Here is a 23,095-nt window from a genome sequence, read left to right as displayed (position 1 = left end):
TCATTCACTTTAGGTGCCGAAAACCTTTCACCTTCCGTTTCTTTCAACAGAGAGCTGATGAATATAGTACTGTGAGAATGGCTTTGTAGGATACATTGTACACTGCTGCACTGTTAGAAGACTTTCAGAATTACATTAGAGCAGACTGTTCTCAAGGGGGGAATTCCTAGGTCAAGGCCAAATGCCTAGACCTCCTCTCAAAGATGTATTCCTATTAATTTTACTGTAGTTAAACAGCTTTTTTTTTTCAGAGCCAGTGATTACTTGACACTGGGGAGTTTTGGAAGGGATTTTCTGTTAGGAACATGAAAGCGATAATGGAATCAGAACTACCCTTGTAGTTCTTTTCACTGGAAAATTCTGTATATAAATATTTTTTATGCCTTGGAAGTCATAGGACAGAAAAAGCAAGAGCCTTTCTTTTACAGGCACTGCATTTTCATGTCTTTTGCTCTTTACTAGTACTTTTTTTTTTTTTTTTCCTAGGATCACATTACAGGGCAGTGGTTGACATTTTGGTATACATAGCCACACACATCACTTGTGATGTCTGTATTCATCAGATATGTATTTCATGAAAAATATTAACTGTTGTTATCTTGAACTTTCACAAACTGCGACAAGATTTCAGGGGCTCAGCATCATACTGCATGTATAATCTTACAAATTCTTTTTCTTACTGTGTGAAGAAATGCTCGGTTGTGGGAAGACGTGCTGTGTGTTGGGGTTTTCTTACGCAACACTCTGTAAAGAGGAAACTGATCTGTGATGGAGGTTGCTCAAAGCTTGCTTTATGTTCTAGTCTCCTGGAGTAGGTTTTTGAGACAAAACTGTTCCCCGGAGAGCACAAGCTGGTGTTGAATGCTACATTACACAAAAGTCTGTTGCATGTGTGCTGCAGCGATCAGCTGTGCAACAGGACTGTTCTTAAATGTAAACACAGATGTGTACATTCCTCCTCCTCTACAAGGCGGTGAGCATCTGTTGCTCGCAGCAGAAGTGGAGCTGGCTGTAAATTCCAGGCTGAACTGCTGTGAAACACCCTGGTAAGGTTTGAAGTACGGTGGAAGGAACCTAAACTCTCGAGTCGCAATTTCGACGCCTCAACGCTGATTTGTTTCGTGCGTGTTGTTTAAAGCAAGTCCCGTAGCAGGCGGAAAGCAGGGGGTTTCCACCGCCCCCCAGGGGGGGGTCTCGGGGAGGGGCGGGTGGCACAAGCGCCGCTCGGTCGGGGCCGCGTCCCTCCCCCGGACACCCTCCGCTGCGCGGGACGGGATCGGCCGGGTCCTGGGGCTGAACCGCCCCGCAGCGGCACCGGGCAACTCCTGCGGGCCGGGCCGGGCCGGGCCGGGCCGGGCCGGGCCGGGGCCGGGCAGCACCGGCGAACGGCTTCAGCCGGGCGCGCCTCGCCGGTGCCGGCCGCGGGCGGGGCGGAGGCGGGCGGGTTTGAAAGGGAGGCGCCGGCTGCCGCCGGGGGCTGAGCTGGGAGCGGCCGGTGCTCCGGCACGGCCCGGCCCGGCGGTGCCGCCCTCGACGCCCTCGCTCCAGGCAATGGGAGCGGAGCGGGGCGGTGGGCGCGGAGCGGAGCTGCCCCGCGGCGCCGAGCGGGCGTGGGGGCGGCCCCCGAGGAGCCCCCGGCCCATGGCCTTCATCATGATGAAGAAGAAGAAGTTCAAGTTCCGCGTGGAGCTGGAGCTGGACGAGCTCTCCTCCGTGCCTTTCGTCAACGGCATCCTCTTCTGCAAGGTGCGGCTGCTGGACGGGGGCAGCTTCAGCGGGGAGTCCTCCCGGTAGGTGCCTCCGCGAGCCCCGCGGCTATCGGGCCCCCCCCCACGGGCAGCCGTGGCCGGGCCCTGGCCGCCGCTCTCCGACGGGCTCCGCCGAGCTGAGGCGCCCGCCTGCCCGCCTCTGCAGCCCCTCGGCGGCGGCCGGCCCGGGGGCGAAGCGGGTTCGGCTGCTCCGGGGGGCGAGGCGGCCCTCGGCCCGCCGGGGCCCGGGGGAGGGAGCGGCCGCGCCGCTGCTCCCGGAGCCGGCGGCTGCCCGGGGGCTTCTGGCGGCTCCGGGCCCCCGCCGGGGCCAGCGCCGGCGGCTGCGGGCCGGCTGCTCGGCTCCCCGCTCGGGGAGGGGCGCGGGCCGGGCGGGCGGGCTGGCTTCTCATCCCGCCCGCGCCTCCGGCACCGACGGAGACAGAGTAGGAGTGGGAGCGCTGGTGGATTCCTCGTCTGCGCGGCTGCTCGATAGTCGTGACACTTCAGAACAAATACTGGAGGCTCTTGAACGCTGAAGACCAGGGGGATGAATCCGTGCGTGGGCGAGGGCAGTCCTAGAGAAGCCCCAACGCCTCGGGCTGTACAGCCGGCTGGCTGCGCGGGTAACGGGCGGGCGAGACGTCGCTTGTCACCAAGTCACAAGTCAGAGCTGTCCCCTGTGAACGGCAGTTGCGCGACCTTAATGTTTTATTCTGTTGGACACTGGCTCACTGTGTTTCATTCTGTGGAGATTTACTTAGAGTTAACATAAGCAGTTTAATGGAAAAGTCCTCTCATTTCCTGTACGTATTCAGGTCATATGTGTTACTTTGTTCACGCTTAATTCTGCACTGCAGGTAGAGCAGTAGACTGGTGTCCTTTTTTTTTTTTCTTTTTTCTTCCTTTTATTTTATTTTTTTTTTTTCTCCTTTTGTGCCTCAGCAATAGAGCCATCATCTGCTGTGAGGGTGGCTTCCCAATCTGCTGGTAGCCATGGGTAAGCAGGGTGCAAGAGGGTTAATTTTTTCCAGATGCCAGGCAGAGGCAGAACCTTGTCAATAGGAAGGGTGTGCTGTGGCCTCAGGTCTGGGGAGGAGGTGGCTACCCTCCCATTACACTTGCTCATATAGTACAAGTTATTATATTACTTTAATGTTATTACAGAAAGGATTTACTGAAAAATGTCTCAGAGACTTCTGGAGGCAGACAGAAATCAGTAATAAATCTATGAATATTTAGTTACTGTCTTATTAAAATACTGCTGTTACAGAGCTTGCTAATGTATTTGCTTTTGATTCTGTAAATAGAGTTAATCAAGTAGAACAAAGAGCATAAAAATGGAACTTTGGCCTAAAACCTCCTTATTTAACCACTGTTATACTAGCATGTATAATTGAAGATTAATTTTTCTTCTGTACAGTTGGAGGGTCTTCAGCTCATCCGTGTTCTGTTCTCATTTCTTGTCTCTTTTTTTTCTTCAACATTTTTCTTGTGAGCTGCTTCTTCATGAATAACAGATGATGGTGATAATCATGATTTTAGGCACTGATGTGCCATTACTGTCCTAATGCAGCCCTTATTGCCTTGAGGTCATTTTCACATGTTGACATACATCTTCTGGACAGTATTTTAAAGGAGTTGACTTCAGCTGAGGTGCTGTTTTTGATAGATTGTGATCTTAGCCTTTTTTGCTTTGCCTGTTTATGATGCTAAAATTAAAAACTTGAAAGGATACATGTGTATCTTTGAGTGTGAACAGTGTATTAGAGTAAAATATGGATGATAGGAGGTGGTAGGTGTACGTAGGAAGTGTCAGTGGAAGTGTGACAATGTAAAAAATTGTGTTGGTGTCCAAGAAGCTTGGAAATTCTTCCATTTTCTTTCTCCGAGGGTATGGCTTAAAAATAAGAACAGCTGTGAAACATATGCTGCTATATCAAAGTCCCTGTGAGTGTTACTGGTCCATTCCTGCTGGACTGAGAAGTGTTGAGGTATGCTGGTAGGAAGGTAAAGAATTCTTCTGCAGTGATCCTTCAGTGCCAATTTAGGGAGTGCCTTTGCTCTTGGCTTAAGAATTAACAGATGGATTTTCACAGTGGTGATTCAGCAAAGATTGGAATAAATAAGGAAGAAATTAAGTTAACATCACAGTGGCAGCATTTCAAAACTTGTCGGTTGCAAACTTTTTTTAATGGCCATCATCTTCTAGTTGCATGCATTTATTAGTTTTGCTGTGAGCTGGCAGTCATATCCTGAAAGCAATGAACTTAGTAGCGTTATAAAAGAAGTCTGAAGAACACCACTGTGTTTCAGAAAGTAATATACAAACTCATTTCAAGTATTGTATAATACATGGGAAAACTGACCTTCTTAATAGCTTTTGTTTTTGTTACTGACTCAAGTTGAGTAAACTATGATTCTTTGGGGGAGAAGTTACTGAGAATTACGTTCTCAAGTTGGAATTGATACAAGCCAATACGCTGCTTACCCTTGCCTTCAAAACCCTCACAACAACAACAAGAAAAAAACACACAAACAAACAAAAAAACCCCAACAGGCAGTCATATCGACAGGCTATGAACCAGCCTAACATCATTAACATTTTCTTTCCGAAGCTTACTCACTGAGAAAGATGTCAGGAAAGCACAGGCAGCATTGGACTGAAGGCCTACCTGTAGCGAGTTGTAATGAAAACAGATTCAAGCGGTCGGTTGTCTTCTCAGCCCTGCGCGGATCATGCTGTATGAATCATTAAAGCCCTGATCCTACAAGCAATGCGATACCTACATCATCCCTCTGAACACTGAAGTGGGATGAAAAGAAGACAGATAAAAGTTCAAGCTACTAAAAAATATTTCTTTCACCTTTCAGATATTTACTGAGGGAGAGATATGTAGGACATATGTTAGGAGGACATGGTCCATGTGATTGGAGATGTAGTCAGAGAGCAACAACTTTTCTGGCTGTCACAGATGTGTGCCTGAAGTGTACAGAAATTCTGTTCTGATAAAACCAGCCTCTGTAGTGCAGCACACAGTGATCATATTAATTGTGTACACATCACTGTTGTTTTGTGTTTGTGTGTGGTTTTTTAGAACTCCAATTTGAAGACTTTGTTTTGAAACTTCCCCATGCATATTTGTGAATATTTACTGTAGGAAAATAAAATTCTGTATTATAATGCTAAAAGGTTAATTATTTGACAAAATAATAAACTTTTTAAAGTAATCTGGTACTGTCAAATAATACTTTGATCAAAGGGCATTGAACAGCCACTTAACAGCAGTGTTTAAACTGTGGGGGGATGTTTGAGTGCAGAACCCTGGAATACTGGGGAGAATGAGTGGGTTACAAACTTTGACTCTACGATATGGAAAACCTCGAAGGAAGTGGGGAGGTTTTGTTAGGTTGTTTTAATAAACTGCCAATCAGCCATACAGTGCAATTCCTGCCCTTTCCTTTTAGAAATTGATTTCTAATATGACCTATGGATCTTTACAATAGTATTTTTAGATTTTATAACAATGGGTAAATTTTCAGCAAATAGACTGTGGTTGTATGCATACTTATGCTAAGAAACCTCATTTTAATGTAGAAAAAATTCTCGCTTAAGCCTGGCTTTGTATATGGAAAGATACATTTCTACATTTTTATCTTTCACCTGGATTAATGACAACAGATCTCTCTTTGAAATTGGATCCATTAATACAGGATACTTGTGGAGATTCCAGGTTACTATGTATCTATACACTGCCTGGTCTATTGCACCCTGAAAGGACAGAAGACTATTCCAGGGTAGAAATTACATCCTATAAGTATTTGGAATAGAAAAAGACTCTTTTAAGGTATAGGCTCGACAAAATACTAAGCATATTTATTCAAGACTGGTCTAATGCAGACATAAATATATTGAAAGTATAGGTTGTCTGCAACTGCTCGCATTTTAATAGGCTGAAGAAATAACTGATGGGCCCCTAGAGTAGGTAACTGCTCACAGGCTGAGTTGTTGCTCAACCAGCAGCAAAAGAACAGATGAGGTATGAGGAAATCCAAGAAGTTTTGGAAAGTAAAGGATCTTATTTCTTGAGGGTTTATTTTGAACACCATACTGTATAGAGTTATTTTTAGCTTGATTTCCACCCGCACCCCACTCAAGGAAAGGACTTACTGGTTGTTGGGTTCTTATGACTGCAGTCTTCAGTTTGGCTGTATTCCCCTGCCTTTGAAATCTGATTTCTGACACTTCAGGCTGCTGGTTTTTCTCTCTTCATTCTTCTACAAAACACCATTCAAAAATAAGAAGCTGATGATGATCAGCATCTGCATGACAGAGATTAGGGGCAGTTGAGAACTCTAAGATTTTCATCGAAACATTTTATTGTCCAACAGATTCCAGGAAAGTGTTGGTTTTTTGTGTACCACACACACTCTTGAGTCCTGACAGGCAATCTCAGAGATCTTTCATTACTTGCATGAATATATTCTTATTCCTAATAGATACAGGCTAGAATATGTAATTGTCTTCTGCAGCAATTGATTTATCTTCCAGATAATAAGTACTTCTTACTTCTAGTGATGCTTGGCTACCTCCTTTGCAACTGCCTAAAATTACATCTGGTTTTTGTGACTCCAGCAAGTACATTTTCTGCCTCACTGGACTCTTCAAATAGCTTTTTAACCTTAATAGTTTTTCTTGTTGCTGCTATTGAATTTGAAAGGGAAAATTTATCCTGACAGTAACACCGCTCAACCATCTTTCTGTTTTTAAGCAAAAATTCTTGTTAGAGAAACATACCTGTCACATGGAATTACTGTCCCTATCACTCTCATTTTCCTGCATGATGTATGAATCCTGTTGACAGTGTTCAGCTGGTAATGGATAATGGTACTTTTGATAGCTTTTTCAGCTGTAACCGGATTTGCAGTTGGATAAAGTGCTGTGCGGCAAATTGGTGGTGGGATAAAAATCCTGGCTTGGAATTTTCTAACTGCTCTTTTCAGATTCCCGAAAGTCCACTTTGTGTTTTCTCAGTTGTAAAGAGACTGTTAGTTGAGCAGCTTCCAGGCTCTGTCCCTCTCTAGAGAGGAAGAGATAAGAAGTTGTTCTCTACATAAATAATATTTAAAAAAAAAAAAAAAAGAAGTATTTTCAGGGTACTTCTTCAGTCTTTCATTAATAGCTACAATAAAGTGGGTTTAGTCAACAGATGTAGGCAATATGCTTGAGGAATGTAACATGATGTACAAGGATTGGTATAGATAATCCAGACAGGGCTAAAGGGGAAGAAAAGAAGGCTGAAACTTTAATGGGAGAATTAATGTACAAAGGTGGAAGAATAGCAGTGTGGAAATAAGAGGGATGGAGAAATCAAATCTGAAATAAATTATTTGGTTTTCCTCCAATATATCAAAGGAGTAAAGAGAATAAAATCAGATTGGAAGTGGGTCATATCTGGGCTACAGTAGGAGATAAACTGTTTGTACAGACTGTATTTTATATGGGATGTAACTAGATACTGCAGATATTAAAAGGGCTCTTTCCTGTGAGACTTCTGTTACTGTAATTACTAGTAAAAGATACAGCAACAGCTAGCTTTTCAGGAAAAAGTTCCTGGAAAGAGATGCATGACAGGCATCTGTTAATGAGGAGGGGCTGGGGTAAAAAGCTTTTATGCTTAATTTCTCTGGCTTGTGCAGGAGAATAGGCACTTTGGTTTAAAAGAGGTGGTGATGTTGGGTTTTTTTCCCCCGACCCCAGAACAGTGCATGAAGCACAGTATTTAGCTGTCATAAACTTGCCATTTGCAAGCACCATAGCACCTGAGTGCCTTAATATTTTATATATTTTTAAAATATTTTTTTTATGTCTTCGCATATTTCTGGTCATGAAATAATTTAGGGTGGAGAGGAGCACTAGAGATCATGTAGGCTAACTTCCTGCTCACAGCAAGACTAACTTCAGCTAGATGAGGAAGCTCAGAACTTTGTCCTGTCAACTTTAGAAAATCTGTGAGAATGGGAATTCCAGTATTTGTAGACAACCTGCCCCTCTGCTTCACCACTTACATTGTGAACATTTTTTCCTCCCTTATTTTATTGGAATTTCTCTTGTTATTGCTGCTTCTCCTTTCTCCACTCCCCACTAAGAAATGTCTGGCTCCGTCTTCTATCTCAATAGAGATGGTCGAAGATTGCAATTAGATCTTCCTTCACTTCTTCTTCAGATTGTAAAAATTCCAAGTTCCCAACTTCTCCCACATCAGGTGCTTTATCCTCCTCATCCCTGACTCCAGACCCTCATCTCACACCTCCCAGACTTGTTTATCAGTATCTTACTTCTACGGGAGGGCCCTAAAACCAGCCACAGTGCTGCAGATACAGCCCCACAAAGTTCAACAGAGGGGAACAATCCCTTCCTTTGAACTGCTAGCTATAGTCTTGCTAATGCAGTTTGCCCTTCAGGGTGCTAATTCCCTTTTAGGTCTCTGCATTTGCCTGTAACCAGCAGCTTTTCATAAGTAAAAGTACTCCAAAACAGCTCTATTTCCAATACGATGATCAGTTTATACATATTTTATAAGAAACGCTTGACATGAAATGTTGTTAGAGATTTAACCTGTTTATTATGAGTAAAAACATGTGGAATAGAAAACGATTGCTCTGTTAAAGTTTTTCATGTACTGACAGCAAATTAACTGGGGAGTTGTACACTGTAAACAAGTGGAGCTCTTCCTGCAGAGCCAGCTGTTTGCTGGTTTGCTTAGTGCTGAAATTTGTGTAACACTGAAGCTCTGTAAATGACTGTTTTTGTTGTGAGGGTTTTTTTGGTTTGGTTTGTTTTTTTTTTTTTTTTTTGCAATGCTTAGGAACAAACGTTTTTGTTGGAGAGAATGTATCTACTTATATGCCTCCAGCACGGAGGAAACACAGAATATTAAAGGAGAAGTAAACTGTATTTCTTGCCGAATATAAGAAATAAATTGAAGCTTCACTTAAATTTATTTATATTTATGTTTATTACTACAGTGTATACTTTACAGATCACGCTCTAAGCTCTAATTTCAAGAGATGCACCTTTCTATATGGAGACTAAATTTAGCGTTTTGCTTATTAAATAATTTAAAGTATAGGTTGGTATTTGAGAAGTTACATTGAATATTTTTTGGTCCTTTGTAGCTCAATGTTTCTTAAAGATTATGAGGTTGGAATTGGTACGTGCATGGGCAGCATGTATGTTGCCTGTATTATGTGTTCTATGCATGTAATACACATAACTTTTGAATTAATTTGGTACTGGTGTTAGTGCTAGATCTTCTTGTTTGCTTCTGAATAGCTGTGTTAATTTCATATTGGTCTATTTGTGTGTGTTAGCAGTAAGGATTTTAGTTTAATTTGAAAGTGAAGGATCTCTTTGTTGGGTGATCTTGTTTATATTTTGTGTCTGTGTGTACAGTGGAGATATTAAAAGACCATGAGTAAATCATACTGACACTTCAGCTGCAAGGATCTAACCCAAACAAGAAGACTACTTTTCTGTGCAGTGATTTTCTTCTAAAGTTCTTGACACTTTACAAATACCAAGCTACTTGGCAGACCTGGGAGACTGAATAGTAGGGCACAGTGTTTTGCTTCAAAGTGGACTGATAAGACAGTCACTCAGTCACTCTGGGAGCCTGTTGCATGGGTAACATACCTTTCCCTCAACTGTGAGACTGCACAAATTTTAAATGGAGGTACACTTGGGGTAAGAAGGGTGTAAGAGGGTATTCTTTTCTTGCATGCCAAACCATTATGTGTTCCCTAGTATAAATTAGAACTCTATCCAACAATACCTTCCTAATGCTAAAGATAGTTTAGGAAAGGTCAAATCTTCCTGTAAAGTACATGAACCACTGAGGGCACTGAAAGTGTGGCTGATAAACTTTTAGATTAGAGGCTAAACCATTTATTCGCATCTATGTAAAGTGGGATTATGACATGGGTATTTCTTAGGTGCGCTGGCATTCTGTAGAAGAAAGCGGTTTGGTTTATTTATTTTTATATATATATATATATATATATATATATATATATATATATATATAACTAAAAATAACTCTGTGTTACTCCAATCTACTAAGCACTGTATTTGTATCAAAAGGACAGAGCTAGCTGTATTAAATTTATTCTGCCAAGGGCTGATCAAAGGAAGCTGTTCGGTTAGGTGATAAAAGCTCATATGCACACCCACAAGTGAGCACAGGAAGTAAAGGCAGGGGAGGGTGGAGGAGCTGAAGTAATACCCTGCCCCAGCTCTTCCCAGGCCTGTCCCAGGAGCCATCAGCCCCTGAAAGGCCCACCTACACAGGGGCAGGTGAGGAACTGATACTAGGGGCTTGGACAAGGGGACACCCTGCCCAGGCCCCTCCCAGGGCTGTCTCAGGAGAGCCTCAGCCCCTCAGGCAGGAAATCCATGTGTCAAGCTAACACTAAAGCACCTTTTGGCCTGCAGGGAGTTGCTGCATAGCGCTGATATACATTATGGGATGTTTAGGGGAGGAACTCAAGGTGGAGGAAGGGATGAATTGAGGTGATTTGGGGAGGAGCAGGTGTGGGGAAAATAGAGACGTGAGGGGATAAAAGGACCAGTTAGGTACAAAGAGTTTGCTAGTTGGTATGTTTGTCTGGCCAAGCCCTGTTTCTATTTGGTGCAGTCTGTTGTATCTTCATATTAAACTACGTTCTAACTGTTTCCTGGGCGAAAGGCGTTCTGTTCAGTACGGGTGTGGGGGGGGCTGAGTGCCAACAACTGGAGTCAAGACTGTGTATCAGAGGGCCTGGGTGTCTGTGGTGCCAGCAACAGGAGACACCTGAGTGAGTGGACTTAAGTGCCAGTCACAGGGGCCTGTGTGTTCACTGTGCCAGCAGCTGGCCTGGGATCATGGGCCAGAGCACCCCAGTGCCTGGGTGCCAGCAACTGGAGACTAGATGAGTGAAACCAATTGCCAGCCACAGGGGTGGGACCAGGAGTCCAAGACCTGTGTGCCTGTGGTGCCAGCACCTGGACGGAGTGCAGGCGTGCAAGTGTGTAAAGGCTATCGGGGATCAAGCCACATGAGCTGTCAAGTAGGTGGGTGTAGCCTGGGAGCCACATATATGTATATGGGTCTTGCTAGCAGACCTCTGTCCTGTTCAGCCAGAGAAGGGAGTGGGGTGAGGCTGCTGGTGCTGGCTGCCTCTGAGTGCTCCACGTGGCCGGCTCTGTGGGGGGGGTGCTTACCAGGAATGCATCTTCAGCCTCGCTACAGGTTGGATCTGGGGAGTGGAGCTGCAGCAGCCTCACTTCCCTCAGGCTGTCCCATCACCGTGATGTATTTTCCCCTACAAGAAACAGCAAAACTTAAGCAATATTGGAAAAGTTGCACTTGCTTAGGGATAACTCTTTTCAAGGGATTTTATTCACTGTACTTTGGACTCTTAAGAACCTGGTCTCAACAACTTTTAGAAGTCCAAAGCAACCCTCCCATCAAACTGCCAGCTTGAAAAAATAATAATAACAATAATATTCAAGGTTGTTCAAGGTATTTATAGTGAGTAGGTAACTAATCTTCCGTCCAAAAGATGGAAGATGTCTAAGCAAACACCCCTGTCTTTAACATAAAGAAGAGTACTGACCCAACTGATTCCAAAAGTATTTCTAGAAGCAGCTTCATGTGAAAGTAGTCTGATAATAAAGACTGAATGGCATCTCAAAACTGAAAACAAGTGCTCCCAATTTTTTGTTTCTTTGGTGACCAATGATTCTAAAATAATAGCACTAGAAAAACAATCCATTTAAAATAATCATCCCCATGTGGCTAGATGTTATAAATGGCTGTCTATAATAATTCAGATAAAAACTTGAATAAACAATTTTCTAATTATTGGAACACAATATTTTGGTCAAGGAGTTTTGGCTTCTTTATTTCTAAGCATCTCCTGATAAAGATTTTCCAAGAAGGGATTTTTCCCATGACACTTAAGGTCCTTAAAAGTGATTTATTTTCGCTTTTGTAGCTATTTGCTGAAAGAAGCCATTATTCATCTAATTTATCCATGTGAAAATTAACAAACAGTCTGCTGGTTGTAAATACCTTCAAGAAAAAAAAAAAGGGAAAAAAAAAAAAAGATCACCACCTGTTAACAAATTAGGATGAGGAGTTGACTGGATTAGGATTTGTTGGGTTTTTGTGTTCAGTTTCTTGTTTTTTTCTTTTGTGGACCAGAAAAGAAAAATCAAGTATTTTATTAATCATTCTAAATGGAAATTGTGTACCATACATAAAATACATAAAGAAAAAGATTTGTCAACAGCTGAAATCTTGCATTTGAAATCTAGTCAATGCGAAATTGTCTCTCTAAAGAAAAAAGCAATTTGTTAAACTGATGGTAATCTAAACTATACTTTGGAATCAGTTTATCTTAAAATATCTGTCTATTCAATTTATTCTTGGTTAGGTCTTACTGACAGCATTTGTTAAGTTACACCAAAGCAATACAACCTAGTATGTGTTTGACTGCCTCTTGGTAACTAATATGTATTTTGATTCTTAAAACAACTGGTTTTGCCTTGCATGTGGTGAAGTGACTGTGAGGCTCATAGGAAGCTGACTCATAACGGAAAGCTTTCCCTAGCATGGCCTGTAGCACAGGCACAGTTGCCAAGAAGTTATCTGGGTGCATTTCTATAGTAACCAATCAATATAACTGTTTATTTTCTAAAGTCCTTGCACTTGCACTAAGAATTTTATAAGCTCTGGTACTACTCTTTAAAGTTAAATGTTCTGATTATTTGACCATTTTTCAGCATGAGGGGAATAACTTGCTGGTGCTTTTCTTTACACAAAAATTACCTTCATTTAAAATATGCAAAATTTTTCTTTATATAATGTAATTAGAACTGCTCAGTGGGAGGGAGGGCACTTGGTTGTGTTTTGTTTATTGCAGATTGTGTACAAATGTTTGAAATACCTTGCTTTTTAAAAAAATGTACCAGTGAAAGAAACTAATGGTATTTTTTTGACATCCTTCAGAGGAGGAAAGATTATTCCTGGTTTTAGTTGATGCTATTTTTACAAGAATTAGAGCATCAGTATTTATAACTGAGGCTTTTTTACTTTCTTGTTTGTAAACAGAACTTAAACCTGATCATCCTATCTGCTGTTCATTAAATTATTTGCCTGAATAAATCCTGACCTGTGATATGAGTGGATTGAGTCTTACAAAAGCATAGTAGTTTTGTGCTGTCTTCCTTACTTGAACAATGACATACATGTAGTAGTATTTGTATGCTGAAATAAATTCAAAATCCTTAGAGGTTTTAAGGACACTTATATTTCTCAAGCAGATGTTACTTACATCTTGTATTTACAAGCAAAAATACATTTAACAGGCACTAAATTGACTTTTACAATTATGTTAGTGATGTCTGGAATACTGTATGATGTAAAATTGCTTTGACTGTAGTTTGCTCTAGCAGTAGAAAGCTGATCTGAGAAGCAGCAACACAACCCAAACCAGAATACTGAGTCATACAAAGGTTTTGGCACATTCTTTTTGCCTTATAAGATTACAGTAATGTTTTTTGTTGGAAAAGGTATTATTACCCAATAACTGGAGATGTTACAGATATAAAAACACTAGAAGTACTTAGCAAAATGATGAATAGGAGGAGAATTGATTCTGTTACTGGTAGTCCCACTGGTATCCTGGGTGGTAAGAACAATGACAACTGTCCTACTTGAATGATCAACACGTGCTATGAGAAGGGATTTTCTGACCTTTATGGATGGCAAGTGAACACTTGCAGTCCTGTAGCACTGTTTTATAGCCTTATAATGAATAGCAGAAAACCTACATTGCTTCTAGTTTTCTAAACGACACTCGAGGCTGGAATTGTTTTGCAGATATTATTGGATGCATAGTAATGTGCAAGTGCAGGCTCCCTGTGAATTCATGGCAGAACTCAGGAGGAGGTTAAGTCAAAGGATCGTTAAGAATTCTTGCTTTTTGAAACTTAATAAAGGTTTGTATAATTGCATGCGTTTTAGTATTGATTAGATATTTCTGGTAAGACTTAATTCCAGTAATTCTTTTAAGTCCAGTAAAACAGACAGCCAGGTACAATAATCACTTTGTTTAGGCAACAGCATTTTTAATTACCCTCTTAATGTAGAGGTTTTTTAATTATAGTGGTGTGTTAAAACTGAGATTCTTACTCTATGCTGAAACTAGATATAAAATGTGCTTCAGGGATTTTTCCGTCTCTGTGCATTTGGGTTTTTTTGGGGGAGGAATAATACCAGTGTGCCAAAATGTAACGGGTTTAGTGAAAGAAAATCTTGGCCAACCATACCACTTAGTTAATCTGCACTCAAGTTCAGCTCCCTGCTCAGTCTTTTTAGTCTAACAAGCTGCTGAAAGATAGGGTAGCTAGCAGCCTGGTTGAGGCCATAAGCAAGTCTATTGTCTTTCAGTATCAGGGGAGCACTGTTGCTTTTGGTGCTCACAAGAGGATACTGGTATTGTTTCATAAGTTTCTGGCATTCTCAATCTATCCTGATAGAACTGTTGACAGAAGGATTGGAGTACCACTGTCAATTTAATGATTTAAGATTGTGAGATAAATATCCTTTCTCAATACAAAGCAAAAATTTGTAGCTAGATAGCTCATGAAAAAGGTTTTTTTCCTTTTTTTTCCTGCTTGTGCTAAAACTAGTTTTGATGTGGTGGTGCTTGTGAGAGAAGAGGGCCTTTTATTTTTTCATTTTTAGGTTAAACTCAAAATGTTAATTAGAAAAAAAATAAAGAAAATAAATTATGGAGATTTCATTTCTAAGTTCCTTTGAGAAAGGTTGGAGCACAGTCATCTGCAGAAAAACAGGGTGTTCTCAAGAATTCTGTTATCTTTAAGCACAGTGTACGAAATGTGCAAATACGCAGGCCCCAGATAGCCGTGCACTTGGATAACTGTGTTTAGCTTGACAGTGGACATCTAGTTTACTATTTTCTTTACCTGAGAGTTGAGTAACTATCACATAAGTGCTACAATAGTTATTCCTAAGCCTTTTAAGTGTAACAAATGTTAGCAGTTACCAAATACCCTTTCAAGGTTGTATTTTACTTGATGACTTCTTGCCTGAGCCTGTTTCTAGTAGAAGTTGTAACTATTTGTAATTTGCCTTTTTTAAATTTTGGATTTAAATAACTCATACTGGCAGTTTGGGATTTTGTTCTTTCTTCCAAAGGACAGGAAAGTTTAGAATGTAAAACATAACAGCTAAAAAAAAAAAAAAAAAGGTAGATCGTGGTTGTTCAGAGCCTGTTGCTTTTAGGTCATGTGCTTGAATATGACTCAGTGTTGTATCATCAGCATCCGTTAATCTGTTGTGGTCATTAAAATGAGTCATTTTAGGCAGGCTAGTTTATTCCCACCTTAGGAAGCCATGGTGCCAGTGACCGCTGTAGCTGGCAGTTTTACCAGCACAGCAAATCGGAGCTTTTGCATGAGCCTTATGATTCATCATTTCTCCACAAGTGTGACAAACTTGGACTCCAGCTTATGTGGAACCATAGAATTCTACCTCTGTTAAAGATGTTAGACTGGATCTTCATTAACAAGTTGCTGTAAGAAGTTAATATAAAACAGGAATGTATGTATTGGAAAAATGGAAGAGAAAGAAAAGGACAAATATTGCTTTAGTATGTGAAGGACTATACTTGAACTACTATCGTGGTAGAAGAAATTATCACAGTTTCTCCACAGTTCCAAGTTCTAAGTTTAGAAATGTGGGACTAGAAAAGAGTTTTTGATCACTGAGGCAGGTCGCTCAGAATCACAGTCCTTATGTCCTCTGTTATTGACAAACTGGCCAACCTTGTCTTTAATTAAATTTTTTTTTGCTCCTACTTCTCTTATTTGAAGGCTGTTCTAGAAACTTGCTCCATGGTTTGAGACCTTGTAATTTTCCATTTTGAATGGGTGTTTGGTTATGCCCTATTTGGCCCTAACCACTTTTCATTTGACTTGAAGTTATTTGGTCGCTAAAGTATTTGAATCACTAGTGTATTTTTATTATATGTAATTTTTTCTTATAAGTACAGTTTTCTAGTTGTCCTCCCTGTATGTGTTCATTTTGGAGTCTGTTCTTGCTCAAGCGGAGTTACTCAAACAGAATAACATGTTACATTTGAGTCTTATGTAATGGTGATATAGCTGAAAGCATCCTACATTTTGCCTTTTTCTCAGCAGCATCATACTGTCAGGTTGTAATCGTCCTGTGATGAAGAAGTCTGTTCAGATATTAGTCGTCTTACTTTGCACTCAGATGGCAAGTTCCCAGTATGTAGCTAAGTTCTTGTTTGCCCCAAGTGTGTTACTTTGTATCTGTTATTGTACATCATCTCCTTTGTACTTTTCCACGCCTCAAATTTATCTAGTTCTGCTTGTAAGATGCTCCCTCTCTCTGTATTGAAAAACAACTTGTCAAAGACTGTATTTTCAGCCTGTTCCAAAGCTCAGCAGCTTGGAAGACAGTGCCTGAGAGCTACTGTTCAGGTAGACTTTGGTCTCCTGAGGCAAACTGGAGAAATCATGGTCTTGTTCATTTGCAAAAACACACAGCTGTTGAATTTTTCTGTAGGTCTAATATTGTGTTCAGTGTCTGAAACAGTTATTAGTCTTGCCTACACAAAGAGAAGAATCAAGGATGATTAATCAGGCCTTGGAACAGGTTTTGCATGAAGTGACCGTTCCATATGCAAACAGTAGAACCAGTTCTTGAGCCATCCTAATCATATGTTCTCTATTTTCAGGGAGGTAGTACAGGCAAACTGTGTCCGCTGGAAAAAAAAATTCTTATTTATGTGTAAAATCAGTGCCAGTGCCACAACAGGAGTTCTGGATACTTGCATTTGCAGGGTGTCTGTACGGAAGGTAAGTAGCTCTTTTTCCCCTTCTCTCCTCTTTCCCTGCTCTTTCTTCACTTGTTTTCATTTAATTTTTAAAAGTCTGATAAACTTCATAAAGCAAATTTTATCTGCAAGTTTGTCAGGTATTATTCTAGTCAAAATTTTGTGATGAGCTTCTTAATTACCTTAGTTTGACTAATTAATGTTTCTTTATATTCTTATTGAAAACAACACTTAGTCCATCAGGACAGCAAAGGAATCGCTCATCAGTCTTTATAAAGTTAGCCCTTTCTAGATATTTCTAGCAAGCAGCCATAAACTTAGAAGCCTTAGTCTGTGCTAAGTACCACAGTTTTGTACGCAGCACTTCCTACCTTTGGAGCTAGAATTTGCAAGAGCCAACTGCTGGTCAGCATCAGAAACACACCCTTCCCTCCCCTTCAAGATGACAGTCTCCTGCTGGCCTGCACCAAGGACATCAGTAATACCAGGTTCTAAATGATAACAGTACAGTCTAGCAAATGTGTGCTGAGCTATTAAAAAAAAAAAAACCAAAAAAAAAAAACCCAAGCAACCAAACAAAAAAAAATCAAAACAAAAAAACCCAACCAACCAAACAAATAAACCCCAGTCAGGATCTTTAATGCCTTAATGGCATGTCTTTTCTTTTTTTCTAGGAGTTAAAAGGAGGAAAGGCATATGCAAAGGTAAACTGAGATGTATTTAATTTTGCCTATGAATTAGCTTTTCTTTCTTGTCATTTTATGCCCTTTAAAAGTAATTCCACAATAGTAGTAATACCCATGATTTCATTATGGTCATTCTAGTGACACAGTGGTGTTGGAACTCTCAATCAATGTCTTTAATAAGTATATAATAATATTATAGTACCAGAATTTTTTTTCTTTCAATTTCGTATGGTGAAAGGGTTGATAAAAGTAAACCCTTCTACATGTGTTTACTTTTAAAAATAAAGAAAACTCTCCTTGTTCTTTTTTTCTCTTAAGACTTTAACTGAAAATAGAGCTGTGCAGAATTTGCCATTCAAAGTTTGCTTTCTGCCTTTTGCCTTGGGCCATTCCCTTTAATGGTCATCATCTTATTCATATTTGAGAGAAACTGCTGAGTGGCACTCAATACTGTGCGTGTAGCAAGTACCTTCACTTAGTAATATGCTTACCGCTAACTTTGTCATTTACTCTTAACAGCTGGGATTTGCAGATCTAAATCTAGCAGAGTTTGCTGGATCAGGAAATACCACTCGTCGCTGTTTACTGGAAGGTTATGATACCAAAAATACAAGACAGGATAACTCCATTCTCAAAGTAATTTGTTTCCTTTTATCATAATTAAACTAACAAATCAGAGAACAAGTGGTATTATTAAGCACTTAATGAAATTCAAAACATATTTGCTGAACCCCTTACTAGAAGGAGAACTAGCTAAAGTAAAAACATCAGCATTGTTTAGAGAGAATCATTAAAATCCACGCAGTCAAAAACAGAATTTGTCCTACTCTTTGAAATGGAGCTGGATAGATGTAAAAGAAAAGCTTTCAAAAGGTATTCCTATCCTAACAGGAAGTAAAAAATGGAATAGGGAAGGAATAACGATGGAATGGAATCCATGGAATAACGATGAAAAAGTTAATACATTCATATAAATATACCATTTATATCTTCAAGCTTGGGCAACTTCCTGTGCAGCTTTTCTAAGAATGAATCTCTTAATTGGCTTATTTATATATAAACCAGCTTCAACACCTCCATGGCTCCTGGAGCTTTCCCTTTTCTATTTGACAGTGATCAGTGTAACAATTGGTGAGCATTGTTGGAAGAAACCCATCCTGTCGTTCTCTCCCATTAGTCCAGGGAGTTTAAAAAATTGAATAAGCTGCATTAACCTAAAATAATTACAAATAGAATGTTACAAGTAATTTTTTTTTAAATTTATTTTTCTACCAAGACACTAGGATTAATTTTTCATGCTATTGAGTGTACTGTTTAAGCATGCACTTTCTGATAACTTTAAGACAGCCGTAGACTTTTGCTGGAACAATCTTCTAATTGATGGGTTTTGACCCAGCTAACAAGCCTTCTCAATGCATTGTTGTCCTATGGCATTATTTACCTTCTGTGGTTTTACTTTACCTCTGATGTTAGCTCAACCAGTTCTCATATGCTAGCAGTTTGCTAAACACTCTCAGCAAAGAACGTACTTCAGTGCCCGCTGTTTTAAACAATATTGTTTGCTCATTAATCTTTCAAATTTCCTGTCTCTTTACTTTCCCCTTGAAATCATCTTAACTATTAATGAATGTAAGATTCTGGATCTATGGATCTTGTGCAGAATCTTGTATGTGCAACCATGTTACTCTAAATGCTACTTTGTGGTATTTGCATGTGTACTAAGAAAAAATATGTAGTTTTTGCGTAAATTTGTTTATTTGTGTATGTGATGATGACATTTTATTTGTGGCAAATATAAATTAGTGACATGACCATGTATCACACACAAATTTAATTTTTGTTCTTAGAATGGGTTTTGTTTTCTTAATGTGTAGGTTTTGATCAACATGCAGCTCATGTGTGGAGACCCATGCTTTAAAACGTAAGTCTGTAAAAAAAAAAAAAAAAAAAAAAAATCAAAAAAAAAAAATCTGTGTGGGATAGTGTTTTGGTCACACATTGCATGTTCAGAATTATACTTCTAATTTGCATTTATAGATTTCTCTAATCTGGCACCAAAATTAAAAAAAAAAAAGGGGGGGGGAAGCACAAAAAAATGGGATGGTAGCTGAATAATGGCTAACATGCTAAAAATAAAAATAGAAGTATCATAGTTCTCCTTGCTGTTAAATAGTACTGTACAGCCTGTATATCTATAAATAAAAATAAAAAACAAGCAAACAAAAAAAAGCCCCAGAAAACAAAACAAAACACTTCCAGGAAGCTGTTCATACAGCAAGCTTATCTAAATATACGTGGTATGGGGTGATCTGACTAATAGTTGTGTTTGGAACATGTCCTGTTAAACCTTTTATTCACAAGTCTCAGATGATTCTAAAAAGATTTATTTAAAAAAACCAACCAAACAAAAAAAAACCACAAAACCCAGAAGTGTGATATGACTTAGTACAAGAGAAAGCACTTACAGATATTTAGTTAGCAAAGACATTATGCAACTTATTAAAAGATGCAAGAGGTAACATCTGAGGGGGCAGGTAACTAGGAAAATATATTGCTGTATACTCATGATCATTTGGCTTCACTGTCCTTAGCCTGTAGTTACGGGAATGTAATAGTTTTGCTAGAGCACATTAGCTTCCATAACTAACCACAGGACAGAAATATCAGGCATGCTAGGGAAAAGCCTACTAAGATGAAATTGTTGCCTTCTTTCTAGACTAATCAGCTATTTTGTTATAAGGCACCCAAGCTTAGTTTAACTGAACTGAAACAGTGCAACTGGCAAGCTTCCTATTTCTGGACAATGTCACTATCTTGCTTACCATGACTTAATTATCCTTATCAGTATGAAGTGAAGAACTCTAAGATGTAATTTGTATTATAAGAGATATTTTATAATAACCTAAATGCCATTAATTTTAAGGATAGACATGGAGATGTATAAAATCTACTTTCATGAATGCAGTGTGGAAAATTCCTCAATATTTGCTAAGACTTCTAATGCCCCTGCTTTTCTGTAATTTAGAATGTAGGTAGACTGGGTTGTTTGAAGTGTATGTGCTTTTCAGTTTAATGTCAATCTTTTCTAATTCTACATGACAATACATGGCAATTTTGTCTAGATCAGATTTAAACCAACTTAGTTGTATTTTACTTGTCACAAGACGTTTTGGGGAGGCATTGATGAAATACTTCCGTCAAAATAAATTTGATCCCTTAAATTCTAGTTTAACTCAAATTTCCTTCAGTTCATTTCATTGACCACATTGTTATACTGAAACTAGCAGGAGATAGAATCAATGAGAGGACATATTTTCTTCCCACAACATGGAACTAAGCTGTGCAACTTCTTGCTATTGCACACTGCGAATACTAAAAGCTCAAAAAAATAATTAAGACTAATTCCTGAATTAAAACGTTATTTAAGGATATTAAGTATAAAACACCTTATGAGGCTCAAGAAAAATATAAGCTACAGATGAGGAGAGGCTGGAAGAATATTCAGGAGGTACATTATTATGTGCGCCATATTCTCTTGGCATCTGTTGTTTGCTGCTGACGGAAACAGGATGCAAGCCTAGAGAGATCTTTGGTCTGAGACAACGTGCTTGTTCTCATGTTAGCCCTTTCAAAAACAACCTAAGGCAGAATTCCAAATATTACATATAACTTGAAAAGAAAAAATGAGCTTAAGGAAAACAATCTGGAAAAAACTGCTAGCTTCACCCTTGTTATGTCAATCTCAACTTTTTCTGTAGGTTCTGAACTTTCATTTACACTTTCAGACTTTATGGTGGATCAAAGATATCTTCCACTGTAAAGATACAGTGCTTGCTTACAAACCGCTACACTTTTACTTCAGTACAGACTCATGGTTTTTAATCAAAACAACATAATAAAGTGATTTTAAACTCCTCTTTTATCACATTAATGTAGGCAATCAATGTCTCTCAATAAACCAACAAAGAGGAATAATAATCTCTAACAGGTTTAATCTGTAGCTGCAGACATATACTGTGTACATCACTGCTGTGGCTGTATCCTTACCGTTGTTTCTGAGGCGATCCGAGAATGTTGCCTGAACCAGTCTAGCCCAGATGATTCACTTGCAGGCACTCTTCAGCATCCCCCTGCACCAGTAAAGGCCCTTTCTCCTCTCTTCTTCTAACCTTCAGTAAGAATAGAACAACATAAAGTCTCAACTTGTGCATACTGAATAATTAGTAAGAGGGTATGATCTGAATTTGTTTGATTGGGCAAAGCTTTTCTGTATGCCTGGTTATTTAGCACCTCTTGGTTTGAGTCAGACCTATTAACAAATCATCACTGATACAGATAAACAATTTCTCAAAGGCAACTAACCAATCATTAGTCTTCTATACTAATAAAACAGTGTATTTCTGTTCCTTACTGGCTGGTACCAAATTAGTTGAAATTAGTACCTAAATAGTTTTCTGGTTCCCTAGGAAAAAATCTGTAACTGAAATTATTCAGACTTGGCATTTTCTTCCAAAATGATGATATAACCGTTTCCTGGAATGTAAACTTTCAACACAAACCGAACAAAAAATTTATCCAATCCAGATGTTCTTTGCAGAAGGAAAAATAAACCTTAAAACAATTTCACAATCAGGAATCAGCTACATAATCTATGAAGAAGCCTAAAAGGGTTGGTGTTTGATCTGGGGTGACATCCCTGAAAGCATTCAGTTCTTGCTTTCAAAAGTATGTTAGGCAGTTAAGTCAGGCAACTGTTATTTCCAGAAGTGCTGCTTCTCCTTCTCTTTCTTTCCTTACTTTCAAATATATCATGAGGGGATACACTGTTGTACATAAAGACAGTGACTAATCTATTGAATATGTAAAATTTTAAAATGTCATCAAATATCCATTTGTATGCAGACCAACAGTTTGTTTGCAAAATCAAAAATAACAACGCATTAAAAAACCCTCTATATAACATCTGGAAATGTGTTTTAATTGTATTTGCTTGCAAGAGAAGGTTACTTTGACGTTGTCATTTTCTAATTAGCTTCTTTTGCACTAGCAAAGCACAAACTTAGATGTTTATTTGTTTTAATAAATTATCCCTTTGGTCTTGGTATAAACTGAAACAAGCATTTAAGCTTTATGAAAAGCTCTTTAAACACTGAACCAAATATAAATTGTTATATGCGATGCTTTTTTTACTTTGCAGGAGGTAGAATTTAGACAGGAATTCATGGAGATGGTAACATAGGCCCCTTCATTAGGAGTGGGAGGGTTACCAGCCCAGAATATTCTCATGTACTGTAACAGAGATGAAACAAAGCTAGGAGTACATCACAGTGCACAAGCCAAGTAGGCCAACTGTTGCTGTGTGAGTTGTTTTTTTTTTTTTTAATTTACCATCTTGCAATGTATTCCATGAAGGACCTATATTCTTAACATAAAAATTATCCTGTGATTCATACACTTAAAAAATTAAGAACTTCAAAATAAACACAGATCACTCCACTAATCATCAAAATAAAAGAAAAGCCTTTCCAAGGATTCCCCAGAAGCCTGAAGGACTGAGGCCTGAGCAAATGGATTTTCTAAATGCCCTGATGCTCAATAGCAAACCTTTTTTTTTTTTTTTTTCCAAAAGAGGGGTAGGCAGCATGTTTTACAAGCCTATTAACTTGGCATATTTCATGCTGTGCTTCAACTTCCTTGAAAAGAAAAATGTGTGCTGATCAATTTGGAGGA

General features: G+C 39.4%; 1 protein-coding gene and 1 long non-coding RNA gene across 6 annotated transcripts in view; one reads left to right on the top strand and one right to left on the bottom strand.

Moving 5' to 3' along the window:
- The first annotated feature begins 511 nt into the window (after positions 1–511).
- FAM102B (family with sequence similarity 102 member B) overlaps positions 512–23,095 on the top strand; it is a 28,190-nt gene continuing 5,606 nt past the window's right edge. For 2 of the 5 annotated variants that reach the window (XR_006166701.1, XM_042804880.1), the window contains exons 1-5: positions 1,470–1,790; positions 16,581–16,701; positions 17,354–17,383; positions 17,885–18,001; positions 19,240–19,286. Coding sequence is in view for 4 of the 5 variants with exons in the window: in XM_042804880.1 (XP_042660814.1) it covers positions 1,552–1,790; positions 16,581–16,701; positions 17,354–17,383; positions 17,885–18,001; positions 19,240–19,286 (554 nt within the window). In the remaining variant the exon portion in view is untranslated. Of the gene's footprint in view, positions 1,047–1,468; positions 1,791–2,089; positions 2,552–16,580; positions 16,702–17,353; positions 17,384–17,884; positions 18,002–19,239; positions 19,287–23,095 lie in introns of those variants that run through there. The other 3 variants (XM_033000602.2, XM_042804884.1, XM_033000606.2) reach the window with 3 other exon arrangements.
- On the bottom strand, positions 6,408–22,775 carry LOC116963523. The gene is made up of 3 exons (XR_004408247.2): positions 21,413–22,775; positions 11,008–11,108; positions 6,408–6,826 (listed from the first exon to the last, which is right to left on the bottom strand). It is a non-coding gene; the product is annotated as an uncharacterized LOC116963523 (long non-coding RNA).

The sequence above is a fragment of the Tyto alba genome, unplaced genomic scaffold (genome assembly GCF_018691265.1).
Source record: "Tyto alba isolate M040663 unplaced genomic scaffold, T.alba_DEE_v4.0 Super-Scaffold_1000006, whole genome shotgun sequence".
NCBI classification, from domain to species: domain Eukaryota; kingdom Metazoa; phylum Chordata; class Aves; order Strigiformes; family Tytonidae; genus Tyto; species Tyto alba.
This window is presented reverse-complemented; position numbering and strand designations above follow the sequence as displayed.